This window comes from Anabrus simplex, chromosome 2, assembly GCF_040414725.1.
Source record: "Anabrus simplex isolate iqAnaSimp1 chromosome 2, ASM4041472v1, whole genome shotgun sequence".
In the NCBI taxonomy this organism is placed as follows: domain Eukaryota; kingdom Metazoa; phylum Arthropoda; class Insecta; order Orthoptera; family Tettigoniidae; genus Anabrus; species Anabrus simplex.
This window is the reverse complement of record NC_090266.1, coordinates 1,186,350,741-1,186,372,620: the sequence shown is the minus strand read 5'-3', so window position 1 is coordinate 1,186,372,620 and position 21,880 is coordinate 1,186,350,741. Positions and strand designations below refer to the sequence as shown.

Genomic DNA, 21,880 nt, shown 5'->3' with positions numbered 1-21,880 from the left:
ATAACAAAATTAATACTGAAGTACTGGCTGGAAGTAGTGCTCAAGAAAAATGGGAAGAAACAAATAATTGATGCAGCAGAAGATTGCTTTGAAAAAGAAGAGAGGAAAATCTATAAGCCATGGCTTACACCCCACATTTTGGAACTAATGAATGCACGCCAGATGTCCAAAAGGAAAGGAAATCATGAAGAATACAAGAAAATAAGAAATGGAATCCATCGAGAAACTAAAAAAGCAAAGGAAGAGTGGATAGAAGGACAATGTAAACAGACAGATGAAAATATAACCAAAGGTAATTCTGAAAAAGCTTTTACAGACGTCCGGAGGCAGTTCCAAAGAAAGATAAAGCCCTTGAGTACAATAACAGGAAGCAACGGAGATGTGATGATAAAGCAGGATAAGATACCTATAGAACAAGATGATCTGGGATCATGTATACTTAGAGAGGAATTGGTGGGAAGTAGCGTTCCAAACTTAGAGGACCCAGGAAATTATTCCTCAATGTGATATTTTTCCTTTCCAACTGCCACTACTGTGTATTTACTTACTTCGGTAGCGTCGGCAGTTCTCTGTATGGCTTGCGCTAAAGAAAGCAATGTAACACCGTTCTCCTTTCCTTTCTCAAAGTACTTGCACATGTCGGACACAATTTCATGGGCCTGGGTTCTCAACAGCATGCCTTGTCCCACACATCTCGATTTCTTGCCACTTGTCTTTCCCGAACTACACTGAGACATGGTAAACACGACGAACTAAGTACATTAATGCATGAACGAAAATAAAACTACAGCTATTCTTATACTCTGAACTCTTGTAGCCCTACTAAATTATGCTATGCTAAACTGTAAACTACACTATACTGTACTACACCAGATAGATAAAGACTAATATGAAAAACACACTAATTACTGAAAGAAAATGCGAAAGATCATGAACCATACTGAATACCATACACGCTGAGTGAGGTAAGTTAACCATGTATCAAACCAGACCAAACCCAATGGCACTACAGCCCTTGAAGGGCCTTGGCCTACCAAGCGACCGCTGCTCAGCCCGGAGGCCTGCAGATTACGAGGTGGTGTGTGGTCAGCACGACATATCATCTCGTCCGTTATTCTTGGCTTTCTAGACCGGGGCCGCTATCTCACAGTCAGATAGCTCTTCAATTCTAATCACATAGGCCGAGTGGACCTCGAACCAGCCCTCAGTTCCAGGTAAAAATCCCTGACCTGGCAGGGAATCGAACCCAGGGCCTCCGGGTAAGAGGCAGGCACGCTACCCCTACACCGCGGGGACATGTTAACCAGGTGGTGAATGTAAATATTAGAGTTGGCAACTAGGTTTCGAGATCGTGCTCTGCTGATATAAATTGATATGAATGGAAGATCGGGATTGGTTGGATGTCTATGTTCCAGCACATAACCACCAGACAGAGCCATAATCTGCCAAAACGTAAATTTAAAAGTAAAGCTCTGTGGAGTATAATGTATTCCGATTAATTGTGGTTTCAAGTCCCCGGCGTACTTTGTACTTTGCACCTTCGATTATTCATCGAGTAAACGGGATCTCTTTACTGGTCCACCATCTTTCTTGCTATACATGGCACATCATTTTAGGTTACATCACGGAAGTTTTCCAGTAGCGCTCCAGCAGGACTTGGATCTGTTGGATGTTGTGCTACAGATAAAAGTATTTTTTTTCTGACATACACTCATTTTCGAGTTCAAGAATATGGAAGATGCAAATTTTAACCTCGTCATTCTCCTTATAGATAATATATGCATTCACACCATTCTCAAGAAAATTGAAAAGACAATCTTTTTCCAAAACTTGAGCATCCGGCACTCATCTAGGTAAGTTTATATAATAATACATGAATCGTCAAGAGCCCCTATAAATTCCTTGTACTGGTGTATAATTGTTGGTTTTGTTACCTCCTTAGGAGGTCTGTTCTTTCTTGGTTTAGTGGTAAGTTATGCTTTCGGCAATGGAATGCGTAGACAAGAGGAAAACTGGATGTTTTTTAGATTTTATCTCCCTTCATGTTTGTGGGTTACTGTAGTCACGTCCTAGTTCGTGAACCATGGGCAACGGCTGAGTGGCCTAGTAAGTGGTCCTGAGAGTCGGGATACCAGTTGCTATGGAATGGGAGTGGGCATCTCTGACATATTCTGAGTCCTGGCCATCCTTGTGCTCAGGCGGCTAGGACTATACAATCCACCGGTGGTCCATAACCCGTTAGAGGAGAGATCCTCACTTGGACTATGTGTAAGTAGGGTAGCATCCTGCTTCATGAATCTACCGACCTCAGAATATTTTAAGGAAGCCTCGGACCTATGGGAGTAACGGAGTCCCACTCCCATTTGACAGGCGAGGGACTCCTTGGAAACAACTTGGCGAACGAAATGGAATTTGATGGGGAGCTATCAATATTAATGGGGCTTATGGAAGAAAGAAAGTAGAACTGGCTGAGTCAGCAAAGAGGATGCATCTGGATGTGCTAGGAGTAAGTGATATTCGGGTAAGGGGAGATAACGAGGAAGATATAGGAGATTATAAAGTGCACTTGACGGGTGTTAGAAAGGGAAGGGCAGAGTCTGGGGTAGGGCTCTTTATCAGGAATACCATTGTACGGAACATAGTTTCTGTTAGGCACGTAAATGAGCGAATGATGTGGGTAGATTTATCAGTTGGAGGAATTAGGACTAGAATTGTGTCCGTGTATTCACCATGTGAGGGTGCTAATGAGGATTAAGTTGACAAGTTTTATGAAGCATTGAGTGACATCGTGGTCAGGGTCAACAGCAAGGATAGAATAGTGCTAATGGGCGATTTCAATGCGAGAGTTGGGAATAGAACTGAAGGATACGAAAGGGAGATTGGTAAATGTGGGGAAGATATGGAAGCTAATGGGAATGGGAAGCGTATGCTGGACTTCTGTGCTAGTATGGGTTTAGCTGTTACGAATACATTCTTCAAGCATAAGGCTATTCACCGCTACACATGGGAGGCTAGGGGTACCAGATCCATAATAGACTATATCTTGACAGACTTCGAATTCAGGAAATCTGTTAGGAATGTACGAGTTTTCCGCGGATTTTTCGATGATACAGACCACTATCTGATCTGTAGTTTCTAACGATTTAAAGATAAGAGGTGTAGAACTAAATGAGGCCACAACACTAGTTGCAAATCGAGGATTGTGGCGACGTTTAGTAAATTCACAGAGGCTTGCAGACTGAACGCTGAAAGGCATAACAGTCTATAATGATAATGTATGTATGTATGTATGTATGTATGTATGTATGTATGTATGTATGTATGTAGCCAGCTAGCCGGACTTCATCCTTTCTAAAGTATCTAGCCTTACCAACAGCAAATTTACGTTTCAGTTCTAAAGGTATATCCTACCTGTTTCGCCGGAGAGTACATGTGAAGTATGTGCCCTTAGAAAACATATGCTGGGCAAGACTAATTGTAGAAAAGAAATTGTCTGTTACCAAATGATAGGCAACTAACTAATGAAGGGCTATCGCCAATAATTTAGTCACAACAAGAAGTGCTAGTCCATGTTTCTGTATATTTTCCTATCAATTTGCTCGTTGGTCTGCAGTAGCAGAAGAAACCCAAACAATAATGTGGTACTGAGTCACACAGCATCCAGAATTTTATCCCCCATTTGTGATGTTTTTTGTTTGGAAGATATTGCAACAAAGAGGAGTGACACTTTGTTCCAACAAGTAACTCGTCTATGCTAACATGTTGGCGGGGAGTGTAATGGTGTCTGAACAAACTGTTGGTGTAATCCACAAGAGGACTGAAGCAAGCACATAGGTCATATTTCTCATGGCCTGGTGGAAACACATCATGTCTCACTGCCATTTTCACTAGCTACTCAGCAACACATCATAAAACATACACCAAGTTCAAGCACTGATAAAACCCGAACAAGCAAACGTAGTGACAATCTGCATGCAATAACGAAAATTATGTGCCTTTATTACCATGCAACAACCAGTTTTTCCACCTATCAATGAAACAATACTCGGTAAATAGTGTTTATTAAGACAATAGCTGTTGTTGTTCTTGGGTAATTACCAATGTCTGTAACTTTATTATCACTTGTAATGTTAAGCTAATAGTAAGTTCAACCTATAGTATTGTAAGCTGTAGTGTCAAGCACTGGGAAATACTTAAGTTTTGCGTGAATGTGTATATGATGATGATGATGGATTTAGAATTTTAAACTTAAACTACTAGTATTTCTTGTAATATTTTCTTTGCAGGGATTTGCTTGTTGTACTGTTGTTGTTGTTCTTGTATGGTAATTATGTTTACAACATTACTTTATTAACATTGTAATGTTAAGCTAGTAATAAGCTCAACCTATAGTACTGTAAGCCGTAGTGTTAAGCACTATTCGTTGGCTGAATGGTCAGCGTACTGGCCTTCGGTTCAGAGGGTCCAGGGTTCGATTCCCGGCTGGGTCGGGATTTTAACCTTCATTAGTTAATTCCAATGGCTCGGGGGCTGGGTGTTTGTGCTGTCCCCAACATCCCTGCAACTCACACACCACACATAACACTATCCTCCACCACAATAACACACAGTTACCTACGCATGGCAGGTGCCGCCCACCCTCATCGGAGGGTCTGCCTTACAAGGGCTGCAGGCTGCTAGAAATAGCCACACAAAATTATTTACAAGCACTGGAAACATTTGTGTATGAAATTTTATTCACAGCAATTATAATAAGAAGTATTTCTTATCCACCTATTCAATACAAATCACGTTTATTGGTGTTTACATTATCATACAATTAATTCTTCTAAGAGAGATGTATTGCTCTCATAAAGAGCATCTTCAGCTATTAATTTTAATCTTAAAATGATGTTCGTGAACAGTTGTAAACATATTAAAAAGACAATAATCTAAAAACCAAATGACATTACATCTAAACAACAACATTAAAACACTTCAAAAACATGATAACATGAACATTTAAAATTATCACAATGTCCACTCAAAACCTTGTGTCTGAAAATATTATTGAATCTTCGTCTTAACAACAGTAGTAAATGCTTTTCTATAAAAGAGCACCAAGGTGAACACCAAACCTACGGAAAAACTAAAATTAAAATGCAAATTATGTGACGTAGTGTTTCCAGAATGTAAGTTAAAATAGAGTGCCCACAAACTGAATTGTGAAAACACAATGATCCATACTGCTTTAAACATAACAGACAGGACGTAGAATGTATGCAGGAGTCAAATGTCGGCTCTAGTTGAAAATGTTGTTTAACTTGTTTACAAATGTAGGTAGTAAACATACGTTATGTTACGACGTTCTATGTCTCCAGATTGTCTCACGTCTGAGGGGCGTAACCTTTTGAATGTTGACACTGGCATACCGGTTAGTCTCACGTACATCTTCCGACAATAAATTGTCAGTCATGAATAATTGGAAAAAGTCAAATTCACTTTTAGCTTTAGTCCCTTGCGGTGGCTTATAACCTGACGTGCATGTAAATGGGATTCTTTTGAAATCCAAGTCCGTGTCACGGTATTCCCTCCAGCCATCAGTAGAGGTACCAGCACTGCCATTTAGCATACTTTTCTCATTTTCGGGATCTTCATCACTAAAATCACCAACACAATCTAGTTCCGCAATATCTTCCTCACCACTAAACTGAAAATCACTCTCACTATCGCTGAAATCATCATCACTTTCATCTAAAAGTCTAGCTATCTCCTCACGCTGCTCAAACGACGCCATGTTGCTAAACAACATCTGTTTACAAACACGCATGGCCTTCAAAGAATGCCCACAAAGCCAGATTTCAAAGAGATTTATAGCTATACATGGCTTCAAATTGTCGTCGAAGGATGAAAGTAGGTTACTGTATCTATAATTCATGCGTGCGTAACCCAATAACGGAGTTATATAGGAAAGAAAGTCATGTCGGGCAGTGCCCGACATAGGATCTATGCAGGAAATTCTCGTTGTCAGGCATGGTCCGCTGTATGAGTGCTAAGGGTTAAGAGGGGAATTCCTCAAGTCAGTGTTTTTGGACCTGAATGTTTTCTTATATATTTTACCAGGAAATGATGGTGGGTTTTATGGCATGAGAAGGATCTCAGGTAGTGTTCGGTGTTTTTGGAGCCGATACAGAGAAGGATAGAATCGCAGGGCAAATAATAGATGGTTATACTTTTTTTCTACAGAATTTATTAATAATATTCCAAGATATATCACCCTGCAATCTTACTGTAGAACTCAAACCTATCATCGATATTTGTTAAAATCAAAGATTATACTGTGATCTTCTTGAAGTCAGTTTGAAAATGCCAAAATAAATATCACTCCTTCATGGGACATTAATATCCTACAGTCTTTCTAAATCTCGTGAAAACACAAAATATCAATTTTGCACCTACAGTCTTTCTAAGTTTTAAATCACACAAAATGAATACACACACTTATCATGAAAAAAAATTGAATAAAATATTTAAACTCTTGTTGAGTGTCTCTCACTTTGTTTGGATTGAAGGAAATGATGATAAAGCACTTAAAAACCCTAAAGTTTGTCTAGGTTACGTAAATTTGAATTAATTATTAACTTTGAAAACAAATTTAACACAAAATGTGAACTTCTTTGATATGATGAGAAAAATATGGAATACTATTCACACGAAGCACTGATAATATCACTGTATTGGATTAACTGTTTGGTAAAAGTCAGTCAGTTTGTAATTACTCACTCTGAATAGAAATATCTGCTTACGAATGTTGAAGTTGGAGACTTGGTGTCTGGAACATTCCGCGGAGTGCGGATGAAGATTCAAACTCGGCGATGTTCCGTGACGAGACCACGTCGGCGTCCCTCGATGGGTACCATAGATGAAGAAATGATGTTTGATGTAACAGGATGTAGTATTTTGCCAAGATTTCCGTCACTCTTGGAAGTGATATTAGCACACGGAAAGTTCAATTGGCACTATTCAATTCACTATTACCACTCACTGTCATGATACACAGTTCTGTTCTAACTCTAATTTTACGATATTAGATTAATATTTACAGTCCTTGCTGCACAAAACACAGTTCATAATCGTCACTGATTACGTCTGAAAATGTGATTGTGAAGTAATAAGCACAGTTCAAACACTTGAAAATGTAATTTGCGATCTTTTAATCACAGTCTCTGTCCTCACAGTCATAGTCATAGTTCTTGGCAGATTAAGGTGATTTTATGATTGTGTTTATATAACACTAGTCTGAATTATTTAATATAACTATAAAAAGTTCTTAATGTTCTCTGAGTTTATTATAGTGTTGATCAAAAGATCGAGAAAGTTCACTGGGAAAAATAGCAAAGTCTTGTCCTATTATGGAACAAATGTTGAAAAAATAAGGTTACACACAGTTCACTGTTATACTGTCTTAAAAGAATGTGTCCTAGAATGATTTCTGTTTGCCACACACGATGATTTAAGATATCGTCATAGTTCACAATTACACGAAATTAGTAAAGTGTACCAGTCCGTAAAATATCAGATACTTGAATTCTCACTCCAAATTATGGTCTTATTCAGTTAATAATTTCACAAATGTTATATTACGGAAATGTCTAGAATTTTACCGTCGTCGCGGCGTGTTGAAACTTCACGTATGGTACTAGTTCAACTGCGTTCGATCATGGCCGTAACTACGTCCTTGCGAATCGCGACGGAGCATACTTTCTTCACTGACGAGACTGCACTGACAGACTGTACTCGCTGCCCAGGTCAGACTGCTCTCTCTCCATGGCCTTGGCCCAGTGGCCTATATATACACGCCAGGTGGGCGCTAATAATCAGGTGACGAAGAGTGCTCATTCTTCCCAAACTTTAAATCGTTATATTTCGAAAACTACTGGACGGATTTACTTGAAATTTGCAGGGATTTACTTCCATAATGTTAGCTATAATTTAGCATTGGACTCATTTTAATCGATCCAGGCTTTGGAAAGTTCATGAAACAGTCTGGAAACGTCTGTAGGGGAAGTAAGCTGTAAGCGGCGGCGACGTCACTTGACCTTGCTTGACTTGCTCATGAAGTGTGGTAGGTACTAGAACATTCTTTCACACAGCTGTTCACGTATCTGAATGGAATTGTATGCTGGAAATAAAGTTTTTAATTTATATGTGCCAGGTACAATACATATATAGCCTGCAATGTCCTTCCCCTTAAAACATTAGACCACCTGTCTTTTACAATTCCCCTCTTTCCTTCCTATCCCTCTTTTAGACCCAAAAACTTAGGCAGATTTCCAACATCTTGTAGCTCCTGAATCAGGATTGGCACTTTTTCTGATTCATAACAAAAATTTTGTGGAAATTTAACATTAATTTACAATATGGCAAAGTTTGTAGGTTTGTAGCAGTAATCCATCAATGAGGAATCTAGTTGTAATGATGCCTACAGAGTTGTCATAGGTAAAATGAATCATTTAACTGATACCAAAGTGTATTTTATCTTTGGCTGGAACAGTTATTCCTCTTGTCTCCTCCAAAGCACAGGTCTTTTTTATAATACTTTAGCCACCACTTTTGTGAGTTTAGTATGATAGGTATACTCACCTCCTGCAGTATTAATTAATTTCACTAACTTGGGACTGATAAATTCTGTCAACTGGTGCAACGAATAAATTCTGTCATGCTTTACAAGGATAATATTGCTCAATTCTGTTAAACCTACCACTGTTGGTACGACCCAAAAAGACCCTGCTCAATGCGTGGTTCTAGTTTTGACTCCCATAATTGTCTGAATAAAAATGTACCTCTGGGGTTTCTGAAAGAGCTGACATCAAGTAGTAATACACCTTCATGGTACAGATATATGTGAGACTAGCAAGATACCCGTGCTTCGCTACGGTATTATACTAAAATTTATAATTGAATGCTTATTGTTTTACATATAATCCACCAAAATTCGTGATCTGACTCGTTTTCTAATAGATTACGGCAAGTTTCCTCCCATTTTTCAATCTTTCTTTCCACCAATCGATTTCGTACTTCCCGGGCTAGGTCCAGGTATTCCACCCGGTCAGTTGGGTCCCTAAATCTTTGCCATCTTTTCCTATAAGCATTTTTAATATGGATCAAATCTTTCAGGAGATCCCGCGTGATGTCGTCTTGGGTGCCTTGGCGATACTGAACCCGCTGCCGGACTGCATTCTTAGTCATTACACGTCCAGGTCCGCACATTTGACGATGGTCCAGAACATTATTATTATTATAGATGTTCTGGACCCCACAGCAAGATGCAAGACCGCTACTTGGCGGTAAATTACATCTGCTGCCATTGTCATAGCTGACAATGTGACCAGCACCATTGTCGCGCGTAGTCAAGTGTGCGGAATTTCTGACCATACAAATGACATACTGTACTTCCATGCATTATTCACCTTATTATAGAGGTGAACAAATGGACGGTCAATCTCATTCCAATCATTTATTTCAAATGTGTTTAAATTTTTATTTACATGCCAGAAGAATCTACTGTAATCTAAGAAAGTTCTTCTAAGGAAAAGATGGCTCTTGAAAACAAACCCAGGAAAGATTAAAAATGATCGGTTTATGATCAGAATAAGTAAATCGAAAATCTACAGCCTGTTTCCAGGCATTCGACAGGGTCAGGAATTGAAATAATAACATTAAGTTATTTATTAGACCACCTAATCAATACAAAATCGTCTTGGATGATTTACATAAATTTGTTAGTTAATAGTGGGACATGTTTCGCCTTCCCTGAAGGCATCATCAGCCATAGTCTTAACCTTAAATTAAAAATAAGTGTCTAAATAACATGTAGTAATGAAATGAATTTTTAAAAAATCTTGAAGGGATTTGAAGTAAAATAACATTAAAAATAACAATGATGGTTTGAAAATACAATGTGATGAGATACAATAGTGGAAGTGTTAACAAAATTAACATAGAAGGCTGCTAAAATAAGTACAATGGATAAAACAACAGATTGTTATACAACAAGTAGTAAGATTGCATAAAAGTAAAGTTGATAGTTATGGCGGTTATAATTAGACGATGGCGAAAAATCTTATATAATCAAAGTAAAGAGGAGAGAATAAAAGTCAAAGTTAGTCGAGAGATCCAAAGTTCATCATGATCTTGAAGATAAAAGACGAAAGTCAGATGCATATGGTGAAGTTGTAGAACACGTTGAGGATATGAAGTAGGTGAATAGAAGTTGAAGAACAGTTTCAAATAGGATCACTATGGACCATCTCAAAATTTGAAGTGATGTTCAAATGTTGTAAATTGTGAGTTTGTAGATATTCTAGTTGAAAAAGCATATAAAAGTGGAATCTGTAAATGGAAGCAAGAAACGTAGAGTTAATTGTGTGAAAAGATATTTGAAAAATATTGAAGTAGAATCGCATGCACTTACCATTTGACGGTGACAAAGATAGCTTGTAATATTATGAGTTAGAAGAATTTGCAACCGTAGACTTCTTGCTACGTGTGTTATAACTGAAGTTTTGTGCTGGAGGGGGATCTGTTTGCGTTGACGTAACTATTGGAGGGGGGCTGCTATTGGTGGGAGGGAAGGAAGAGAGTGTATTACTGCGCGTGTTGTAACGGTGTAAGGCTATTGGAGGGAGCGATGTTCCGGTGGGCGTGGCTATGGGTTTATGGGATTCTACTTCAATATTTTTCAAATATCTTTTCACACAATTAACTCTACGTTTCTTGCTTCCATTTACAGATTCCACTTTTATATGCTTTTTCAACTAGAATATCTACAAACTCACAATTTACAACATTTGAACATCACTTCAAATTTTGAGATGGTCCATAGTGATCCTATTTGAAACTGTTCTTCAACTTCTATTCACCTACTTCATATCCTCAACGTGTTCTACAACTTCACCATATGCATCTGACTTTCGTCTTTTATCTTCAAGATCATGATGAACTTTGGATCTCTCGACTAACTTTGACTTTTATTCTCTCCTCTTTACTTTGATTATATAAGATTTTTCGCCATCGTCTAATTATAACCGCCATAACTATCAACTTTACTTTTATGCAATCTTACTACTTGTTGTATAACAATCTGTTGTTTTATCCATTGTACTTATTTTAGCAGCCTTCTATGTTAATTTTGTTAACACTTCCACTATTGTATCTCATCACATTGTATTTTCAAACCATCATTGTTATTTTTAATGTTATTTTACTTCAAATCTCTTCAAGATTTTTTAAAAATTCATTTCATTACTACATGTTATTTAGACACTTATTTTTAATTTAAGGTTAAGACTATGGCTGATGATGCCTTCAGGGAAGGCGAAACATGTCCCACTATTAACTAACAAATTTCTGTAAATCATCCAAGACGATTTTGTATTGATTAGGTGGTCTAATAAATAACTTAATGTTATTATTTCAATCTAATATCATCAATACGGACCAAAAATGATATTTATTACATGTAAGGGTCAGGAATGGAATGAATAAAGCCCCCATCTAGCAGCGACAATAGGAATTGTGCTGCCAGCCGAAACTGTCGCACTCCTCTGGGTTAATGATTAATGGATGACAAATGAAATGAAATTATATTGGACAGTGTTGCTCGAATGAATGATGACAGGGAAAACCGGAGTATCCGGAGAAAAACCTGTCCTGCCTCCGTTTTGTCCAACACGAATGTCACATGGAGAGACCGGGATTTGAACCACAGAACACAGCTGTGAGAGGCCGGCGCGCTGCCGCCTGAGCAACGGAGGCTCCTTATGAATACATTATGAACAGTGAAATTAATTGGTCTCACCTCCTTTTACACCCCAACGCTGTTAAATTTATTTACGCCCTCCCACCCACCAAAAAAACACTAAAAGAAGGCGTGTTTCTTTATGTTTAAAGGAGATTCCAAACAACAATGTTCACGTCTATTACCTTCAGTTTTGAGATTAAAATAATTCACTTTTTTTCACTTTCACACTCCCCCCCCACCTAAGTGAATTTTCCGGCAAAAATACTTGTTTCTTTAATACTAAAGGATCTTCTAAATACCAATTATCATGACTGTAACTTCTTCAGTTTTCGATTTATGTGTGCTCACGAAAGGAATTCAACTCCTTTTCACTCCTGCCCCCCAAGATGGTTTCCCCTCCAAAACGCATTTTTCTTTGTTTTTAAAGGAGATCCAAATACCAATTATCACGTCTGTAGGATGCAACAACTTTAGTTTTTACTAGATGTAAGTATTCTCATACAATTAAGTCAATTAATTTTTCAATTCTTTCAAACCCCCCCATTCATAGGATTTTCCGAGAATACGTGTTTCTTTACTTTTAAAGCAGATTCCAAATATCAAATTTCATGGCTGTAACATTTTCATTTTTGAGATAACAGTAGCTCAATTAAAAGAATTCAACACCATTTTCAGCCACTTTTACCCCCCTCCACCCAAGTGGTATTTCCGAAAACTAAACATACGCGTTTCTTTATTTTTAATAGAGATAAAAAATACCATTTTCCACTTCTGTAACATGTTAAGTTTTTTGAGATATCCTGTATAAATTCTCATTTTAAAATTTCACCCCCTTTTTAGTTCCCCTTAAGAGGAGTTTCCAAAAACAAATCACCTACGTTTCTTTACATTTACAGGAGATTCCAAATACCACTTTTTATGTCTGTAACATTCTACGTTTCTCAGACATTCTGTAGATATAGTCTTTCAAGAAATACACCCCAATATGTCACTCCTGTTTAACCGCCATTAATTGGATTTTCCAAAAACAAAAAATATGTGTTCCTTTATTTTTTATTCACCCGTCCTATTGGGATTTTCTGAAAACAAAGAAATACGCGTTTCCTTATTTTTAAAGGAGATTCTAAATACCAATTTTTACATTTGTAAACTTTTAAAGTTTTGAGATATAGATACACTCATTTTAAAATTTCAACCCCCTTAGAGACAGAATATCCAAAAATCCTCTCTTAGCGAGCACCTACATCTTAATATGAATGTATCCCCAAAATTTCATTTCATTAAGGTCGGTCGGTCAGTCAGTCAGTCAGTCAGTCAGGACAAGCTATTTTATATATAGTGGCTTTACGCCGCACCGACATAAGTAGGTCTTATAGCGACATTGGGATAGGAAAGGGCTATGAGTTGGAAGGAAGCGGCCGTGGCCTTAATTATGGTACAGACCCAGCATTTGCCTGGTGTTAAAATGGGAAACCAAGGAAAACCATCTTCAGGGCTGCCGACAGTTGTATTCAAACCCACTATCTCCTGGATGCAAGTTCAGCTGCGCGCCCCTAACCGCAGGGCCAACTCGCCCGGTTCCTCTTATTTTGTCTATGTTTCAGCATCATGTGGTACTACTCGCAAGTAAAGGCAACCCATGGTGTACCCCGCAAGATGGTACTAATTACAAGTAGTTTTATGGTTCTAATTCAATCATCCCTCAGTTGCCCCTTTTAGTCACCTCTTACAAAAGGCAGGGGATACGGTGGGTGTATTTTTCAACTGCGTCCTACACCCACAGGGGGTTTATAAAACTTTTAGGATCTACCCTTCCTTGACGATGATGATGCTTGTTTTCTTTTCGTTTTTTTGCTATTGGCTTTTACGTCGCACCGACACAGATATGTCTTTTGGCGACGATGGGACAAGTAGTTTTCTAGGTCGGTGTTTCATGACCTTGATATATTTTGTCCGTTCTTGATTTCAATACTCCTCAAATGCATAAAAATATCATCTGCTGGGTTGGAAAGTCACTCTGTGCACTTGTGTTGACATCTAAAATGAAACTGAAATGTGATGTCACAGTTACATGGAAATTTTAATGTCTTTTATATTTATTTTATATTGCATTGTATTGTGCATCATCAGTAAAATTTTCTTACCAGCAATGAGTAACAATAGGTGTTAAATCTAATATTACTCTTTCTTTATAATCCACATATTCCTTGTTCTTCTTGCATTTTTCACCACATACTTTTACCAGTTGGCTTCATTTCTACGTTTTCCTTGTTCCTGAACAGTCTTCTACTTCCATTTTCATAAACCAAGTAACATGTAATAAACACTACAAATTATACGAAAGACTTGTGTCACGTAACCTCACGGATTGAAGCAGTATTAACAAACAAGTGAAGAACAAAGCAAGAGGGCGGTTTAGACAGCTCCGCCAACTGTGTAAACAAAAATTTTATAAGTCATTGCCTTACAAGGGAACATCGGCAATGGTTAAGTCGCCGATCGCGATGAAACTTGGAAAACACATTGAGGTACATGTAAAAAAGATGTCGGCATCAATTTTGGGTGCCAACATTCATCAGGGCGTTAACTAATGGGCCTAAAAGTTGCGACATTTCCAATTCCGCGTGATCAGCGATGAATACGTGCTGGCCAATGCTAAGCCGGCACACTGCGTGCCTGGAGACACGCCTCTGCACTTCCTCCCCTCCCCACTCCAACTGGTTCGCCACCACACGTTTCCCTTCTCCCCGCGCTTGCCGGCTGCATAGCTGTTGAATGGGACCGGCTCTATACTTTGCTGTTTTTTGTACTATAATTATTGAAATCCTTTAAATAACGTTCTGTTTCTCATATAATGCTAATAAATAAAACAAAATAATATACCCATATTTTATTCAAATGTTATATTTTCATTCCTGCTCATTCCGGTGAGTTGTCACATTCATGGGTACAACTCCGAGTTATGTACCACCGGGGATGGTCAAACGTGGGATGGGGTACCGCGTCCTACCTACGCTTAAATTATTATTTACTTCTAACACGCCTTAAAGCTGTCAGTGTCCTTTAGAGTGGAGATGCATATGAAATTAATTAAATTAATTCACCACCACAAAATAAATCTCCCACCTTTAAACAACGTTAAAGACCTTTTTATGTAAAGAAATTACGTGCCCGGGTAGAGGATCTCAATGTAATGAGATTCGGTACCTCGGGATATCAAAACCTGGTTATAGGTCCAGATCTTCTTTTCATCTCCCCTTCCCCCCCACCCATTTTGTGTACGGTATAAGTTGTGTCATAACGAAACGACATAGCGGACGACAATAACAATTATAAACTCTGAGTTTGAAACTACCTGGTATTCTCCATATTGAGTACTCTGGTATAAGGAATAGGCCTATAGGTAGAAAGTTTTTATTTATGCATGTACTGAACGATTTATTTATGTTTTGCAGTGACAGGCACACCACATTTCAATTGCAGCAATGGTTGTCGAATATAAATAAATTTAATGCCTAGGCAACTTTGATATGAGTATGACATGGAATGTAGTAAAGTTGATTTAATAAGAAAAGCCTTGAAAAATAAAAAAAATGTGCATTTATATATAAAGTAGATATACCGTACAGTAATCACAGGCAGACATGTAGTCTTACTTTACCAGTACTTTTGCGTTATAGCTGACGAAGGTCTATGTATTCAACAAGTACCGATATTAAAGTATCACACTACAGTCTTCTAGGTACAATGGCAGTTACATACACAAAAAGTTAAATGGCAATTGTACCAACTGGTAAAACAACAAACAATTACAAGGCAACACAATAAATGACTCCGTAAACATTACATCGGGCAAACTCCCCGTCAATAACTGATAGTAAACAAAAAAATCTTTGGTCTATTCGAAACATTAAAAAATAGTGAAAAGAAAACCGAAACAAAACACAGTTACAACAGGCACCATACTTTTTTTTTTGCTAATTGCTTTACGTCGCACCAAACAGATAGGTCTTATGGCGACGATGGGATAGGAATGGCCTAGGAGTTGGAGGAAGCGGCCGTGGCCTTAATTAAGGTACAACCCCAGACCAGCATTTGCCTGGTGTGAAAATGGGAAACCACAGAAAACCATCTTCAGGGCTGACGACAGTGGGATTCGAACCCACTATCTCCCGGATGCAAGCTCACAGCCGCGCGCGCCTCTAACCGCACGGCCAACTCGCCCGGTGCAGACGTTTTCATAAACATTTCAGAAAATGTAAACTGACTAATACAATGTGGAAATTACAAAGGAGAGATATGAGGAAGGCTGATAGAGTATGCAAAGTGTAGCATGGTTCTCTTCGACAGCTAAGAAGATGGGCAGGCGTGGGGAGAAGGGAAACTTGTGGTGGCGAACCAGAAGGAGGGGCGGAGGTGTGTAGGGGAGGAGGTGCAGAGGTGTGGCACAATGCAGACAGTGTTCCAGCTAAGCATTGGCCAGCAGGTATTCATCGCTGATCGCGCGGAATTTCGAATGTCGCAACTTTTAGGCCCCGTAGTTAATGCCCTAATGAATGTTGGCACCCAAAATTGATGTGACATCTTTTTTACGTGTACCTCAATGTGTTTTCCAAGTTTCATCGCGATCGGCGACTTAACCATTGCCGATGTTCCCTTGTTAGAACCTTTAGGAAATTTCGCAGCCCATTAAACCCAAATGGGAAGGACAGACTAAGACCATTTCGGCACACAAACATGTATTTACCATCAAAGAGCAACTTCCCACCAACAACTTGAATCTTAAAATTTAAAAAATGTTTTTAAAAATTACTTAGAATGTTTTTGCATACATTGACTCAATAGTAGAAGCCTTTATCTTAAACTCCTTAAAATGGCTTTATGGCCTGTACGGAGATGGCCTTTCTTTGCATCAATAAAGCTCAAAGCCTAATTTCACAAACAGCTGCCATGAACCTGTGTGAGCACCAATTTTCACGCAAACAATAGAACATTATTTTCTCCCAAGTCAGTTTTGTCAAATTACTACTCAACAAGAAATATTATCTAAATAGAGGCTTTTAACATGAATACCTACATTCACTCAGGTCAGTCAAGCTCACTTGCTAGTATGAAAATCAAACTCTAAACAATGACTTGTTTAAAACCATGACTGGTTTCTGATTTTCACACCAGGCACCTTAATTAAGGCCACGGCCGCTTCCTTCCCACACCTCACCCTTTCCTATCTCACCGTCACCAAAAGACCTATCTGTGTCTGTGTGGCGTAAAGCAAATTATAAAATGAAAAATTAAAACAAATACAGATTCATAATACAAGGTCAAGGTAGATTGAATAATGTTACCTCCTAAAACTCCTTCTTCGATCTGAAGTACAACAGAATTCTCATTAGACTGTTGTCTCTTATGTGTTACCTCTCTTGTTTCCTCATTCTGTAGATTCAGGCTGTAGCTCTCATTAGGTGAAACAGGACTCCTATTCTCATTCTTCTTAGGCTGCAAATGAAAACAATCTTAATAACAACAATCCAACAAAAAGCCGTTCTTATTTTAGAGAATTTGGTTAAAATTCAGTAGCCTTGTACTCAATTCATGTGTGAGCATTCTGATGATGATGATAATGATGATACTGCTTGTTGTTTTAAGGGGCCTAACATCTAGGTCATCAGCCCCTGATGGTACGAGATGAAATGACAAATTAAAAGTTTTAAATCATCCACTGACAAAAATAAAAATGGCATGAAGAATGAATGGATGGACATGAATTTAAAACAATCAGTTGATCCTACCCAAAAACTACCATAAAAGTAGTATTACTGACCAAGAGACCACTTCTAAAGCACAATCCTGAATCGAGGATGCTTGTTGTCTAAAGGGGTCCAAAATACAGGTCAAAGTAAAGGAGAACCATGGTATTTGCCTTGTTGGGGTACTAATCAAAAGTAGCATAGACTCACGGGTGTTCCATACATGATGGTACTACTCACAAGTATTGGACGTCGTACAGGTAACACAGACCTATGGTGTTTCTCACATAATGGCACCACACATAGGCAACGCAAACTGATGGTGTTCATCACCTAGGTGTACTAATCACGGGTGCCGGTATTCCCGTGGTGTTCCTCATATAGTGGGTACTAAGCACAGGCAACGCAGAACCATGGTGCCGCTCATATAGTGGTACTAATCACAGGCATCGCCCAGACCCGTGGTGTTGCTCACAAGGGTACGACTCACGGGTACTGGAAACCCACAGTGACCCACTCTCTGCTGCTACTAATCACAAACCTATTTCGTATCTAATATAGTGGTACTACTCGCAAGTACAGGCAACCCATGGTGCTCCCCGCATGATGGTACTAATCAAAAGTAGTTTCATGGTTCCAATACCATAATCCCTTGGTCGTCCCTTTTAATTGCCTCTCACAATTTTAATTGCCTCTCACAATAGGCAGGGGATACCATCGGTGTATTCTTCTTCTGCATCCTCCACCCTCAGGGGGTAGACAGAGAAAAAGGAAGAAATAAGAAGGGATCCATCAGTTTGAAAAATTAAGTAACAGACGAAGAAAGGCAAGGGCCACAAAGGGCATGAAAATGAAAGACTCCCTAGGCCTCGAATGCTCTAATACCGTTGGGGTCGGAAAAGAACCAGACTTGACCAAGGGAGGTCAGACAGGATAGATGAAAGTGAGGAGCCTGGCACAAGTAAGTGGAAGCAATGCCAGATCGCAGCTAAGGACCCCATGGTCGCCAACCCACGTTCCCAAGTTGAGAGCCCCTTGGGCCCCTTCCAGTCACCTCTTACGACAGACAGGGGATACCGTGGGTGTATTCTTCATCTGCGTCCCCCACCCACAGGGGGTTGTGAGCATTCTGTCCCACAAGCTGTGTTACTGTAATGGCTGTTCTGGCAAATGCATTTGTTTATAAATTCAGGTCAGAATTGGCAAGAAAATTACTAGCCTGAGAAACCAGCAATTGCCTTCAGTTGGCATAGGAAGAGGCAGAAAATCATTCCAAAGACAGCCAATGGTTGGATTTGAACCCACCTACTCCTCAGAATAACCGGTAATTGCCGCACTGACTAACACTCTACTGAACTGAGCTGTGAGGAGTATCTACTGTGTAGAGTATTGGAAGAACTGATGGGGACTCCATATTGTCTTAGAAGTTCAAAATTCACTCAATAGCACCAGAATTTAAAAAATCAATTTTTTAAACAGTTATGAACTAAGCATAAGCACATCTTTTACAACAAGTTCTGCCCTACTACACAGGGATCCAATATAGCAATTTTAATTCTGAAAATACAGTTCATTCATTATCTTGTGAAACTCCAAACCAAGTACTGTTTAATACACCACTCATCTACTCACTCAACTATCACCATTTTCTTAAGGGATTACAGATTCTGTGGTCATTAGTTTCCATATAAGGTATCCATATAAGGTGGCCTGTTCAGTACTGTATGCTGTTATGGTGTCCACATCAGTGGCTGTGTCTAATGTAAACCAAGAAACAAGAATACCTCAGTCAGAGCTTTAAGAAGTGTAATATATCATTTTTCCAAGAAAAAGAAGAAAAAGAAAACAATGTAAAAGATGTCTGCCTGCATTATTCTGAAAACATATTTAATGAGCTGAAAAGATTACAAAATTAACCGGTACTGGTATTTTGAATATCATATCAAATCAAATTTAACGATAAGCTCATTTACACATCAGAATATCTAATAATTTAATGACAAGCCTCAGTTTTTATATGTATGGAGACTATCCTTCTAATCAGCAAACTCTTTTTGAACTCACTGACAAACAGGATTATTTGTCTGCTCCTTTCTTACCAGCATCTCTATATAACAAATTGCAAGTCTAACAGGATTATTAGCTACTGGCAAAAGCAAGAGTCCTGAAAAACTCTTAATTGCACAAATGCACACTTACCCACACATTCCTCATTCCATGTTTAGAATTATAACACCATTCTAAAGCACCAAATATAACAAAGTATTAAAAAGAAATATTATGGCATATCGTGGACCTGTTACCGGTCTCATGAAAGTCTTAGACCGTAAATTTCATAAACATGCACATTTCTTACAGTTCCAAGGTAGTTCTAGAGTGTACTGTAGAGGGTTATATGAAAAACAGATGTCCCTTGTTCCTTTGTTCAAGATTATGAGTAAATGACGATATACAGAGATGTGTGTACATTCATGCCACATAGAGTTTTATTGCAAAGGATCCAATCACCATCAAGTTGCATTCATCACAAAATGACAGTATCTGGACATGAGATGATATTATGTATGTTACATTTCAACAAAATGAAGTCTGTTATGGCTATGGGATGACATTTCTAGACCACCTTTCAAAAACAGGTACCAAAAGAGAAACAGATTCAAAAGTGGCACGAACAATTTGAGGCTACATTGTCTGTGCAGAGGGAAATCCAGTGCCCAATACCCTCAGTGTCTGATAAGCAGAGTCCGGGTATTTATGTACTATGAAACATGTAACAGAAATCCCAAAATATGTACTAAATATACAATATCAAAATTAGAAAAATGCTTCAAAAATGCTTTTATTGAGAATGAAAGGTAAAAAGCTGGTTAATTTTAAACAAATTACAATATAAATATTTATGTCACATTAAATGTGGTACAAAAGTCAAACAAGATGCGAAGCATAGTATGTTACAAGTTATTTCTCCATATTCTCAAGAGACAGATTCCACCGGCAGTCAGAAAGAACATCAAGATTGCTCGATATCGCAGTAAGTCACTAAATCATGCTTAAGTACCTGCAAACAGCAGTCAGTTTATTTTTCATATCACATATGATGTCCATCAATTCTGGGAGTGATAGCCCATAAGTTTCCAACTTTGTGATGTTTTGATGTTTTCAGGAATCCAGCCAAAGTTGGATCTGAAGTACATATTATCACATGCAATTATAGGATTCTGCAAGATATTTTGTGTATACCTCACCGATACAGCTAACGCAGGAGGGAATGGGAGACAACAACAGTCTTAACAACTTGAAGGTGTTCATTGTAGAAATGAACTGCCATCATCCCAGTGGCCCATCGTGTTAGTAAGTGCTGTGGAGAAGTGTCGCTTGAGGCAGTTGCTACCCGGTAAGCCTGTATACGTAAAGGCACTGTACTGTCAGGGACAAAGCGTAATGTCCTCTGTTCCTGAAAGTACTTCAAGTGGCCATCCCCCTACTGTTTACTGTAAATATCAGTGAACAAAATACAACCCTATCTCTACCTGCCTTATTGTAAAAATCACAGAGTTAGTAAGCTGCTTTCAGGCAGTGGAGAGAGGAAATGATGATGATTATGATGATGATGATGGTTGTTGTTTAAAGGGGCCTAACATCTAGGTCATCGGCCCCTAATTGTACGAAATGAAATGACAAATTAAAAGTTCAAAATCATCCAATGACCAAAATAAAAAATGTCATGAAGAATGAATGGATGGATATGAATTTAAAACAATCAGTGGATCCGACACAAAACTATCATAAAAATTGTATTACTGACCAACGGACCACTTCTAAAGCACAATCCTGAATCGAGGATGGTTGTTATCTAAAGGGGTCCAAAATCCAGGTCAACGGCCTCACATAATAGTACTTGTCGCTAGTAAAGTAGAACCATGGTATTTGTCATGTTGGGGTACTAATCAAAAGTAGCGTAGACTCACGGTGTTCCACACCACAAGTATTGTATGTCGTTCAGGTAACGCAGACCTATGGTGTTTCTCACATAATGGCACCACTCATAGGCAACGCAAACCAATGGTGTTCCTTACCTAGGTGTACTAATCACGGGTGCTGGTATTCCTGTGGCGTTCCTCATGTAGACCACCTTTCGAAAACAGATACCAAAAGAGAAACCGATTCAAAAGTGGTACGAACAATTTGAGGCTACATTGTCTGTGCAGAGGGAAATCCAGTGCCCAATACCCTCAGTGTCTGATAAGCAGAGTCCAGATGTTTATGTACTATGAAACATGTAACAGAAAATCCCAAAATATGTACTAAATATACAACAGGCAACGCCCAGACCCGTGGTGTTTCTCACAAA

The 21,880-nt window shown here is 38.7% G+C and overlaps 1 protein-coding gene across 1 annotated transcript in view; it reads right to left on the bottom strand.

Moving 5' to 3' along the window:
* The window catches only part of LOC136864782 (golgin subfamily A member 3), a 94,533-nt gene that overhangs the window by 54,730 nt on the left and 17,923 nt on the right, over positions 1-21,880 (bottom strand). Inside the window, exon 2 of the mRNA XM_067142163.2 lies at positions 17,128-17,278. Within this exon, the coding sequence (XP_066998264.2) occupies positions 17,128-17,278 (151 nt within the window). The remainder of the gene's footprint in view (positions 1-17,127; positions 17,279-21,880) is intronic.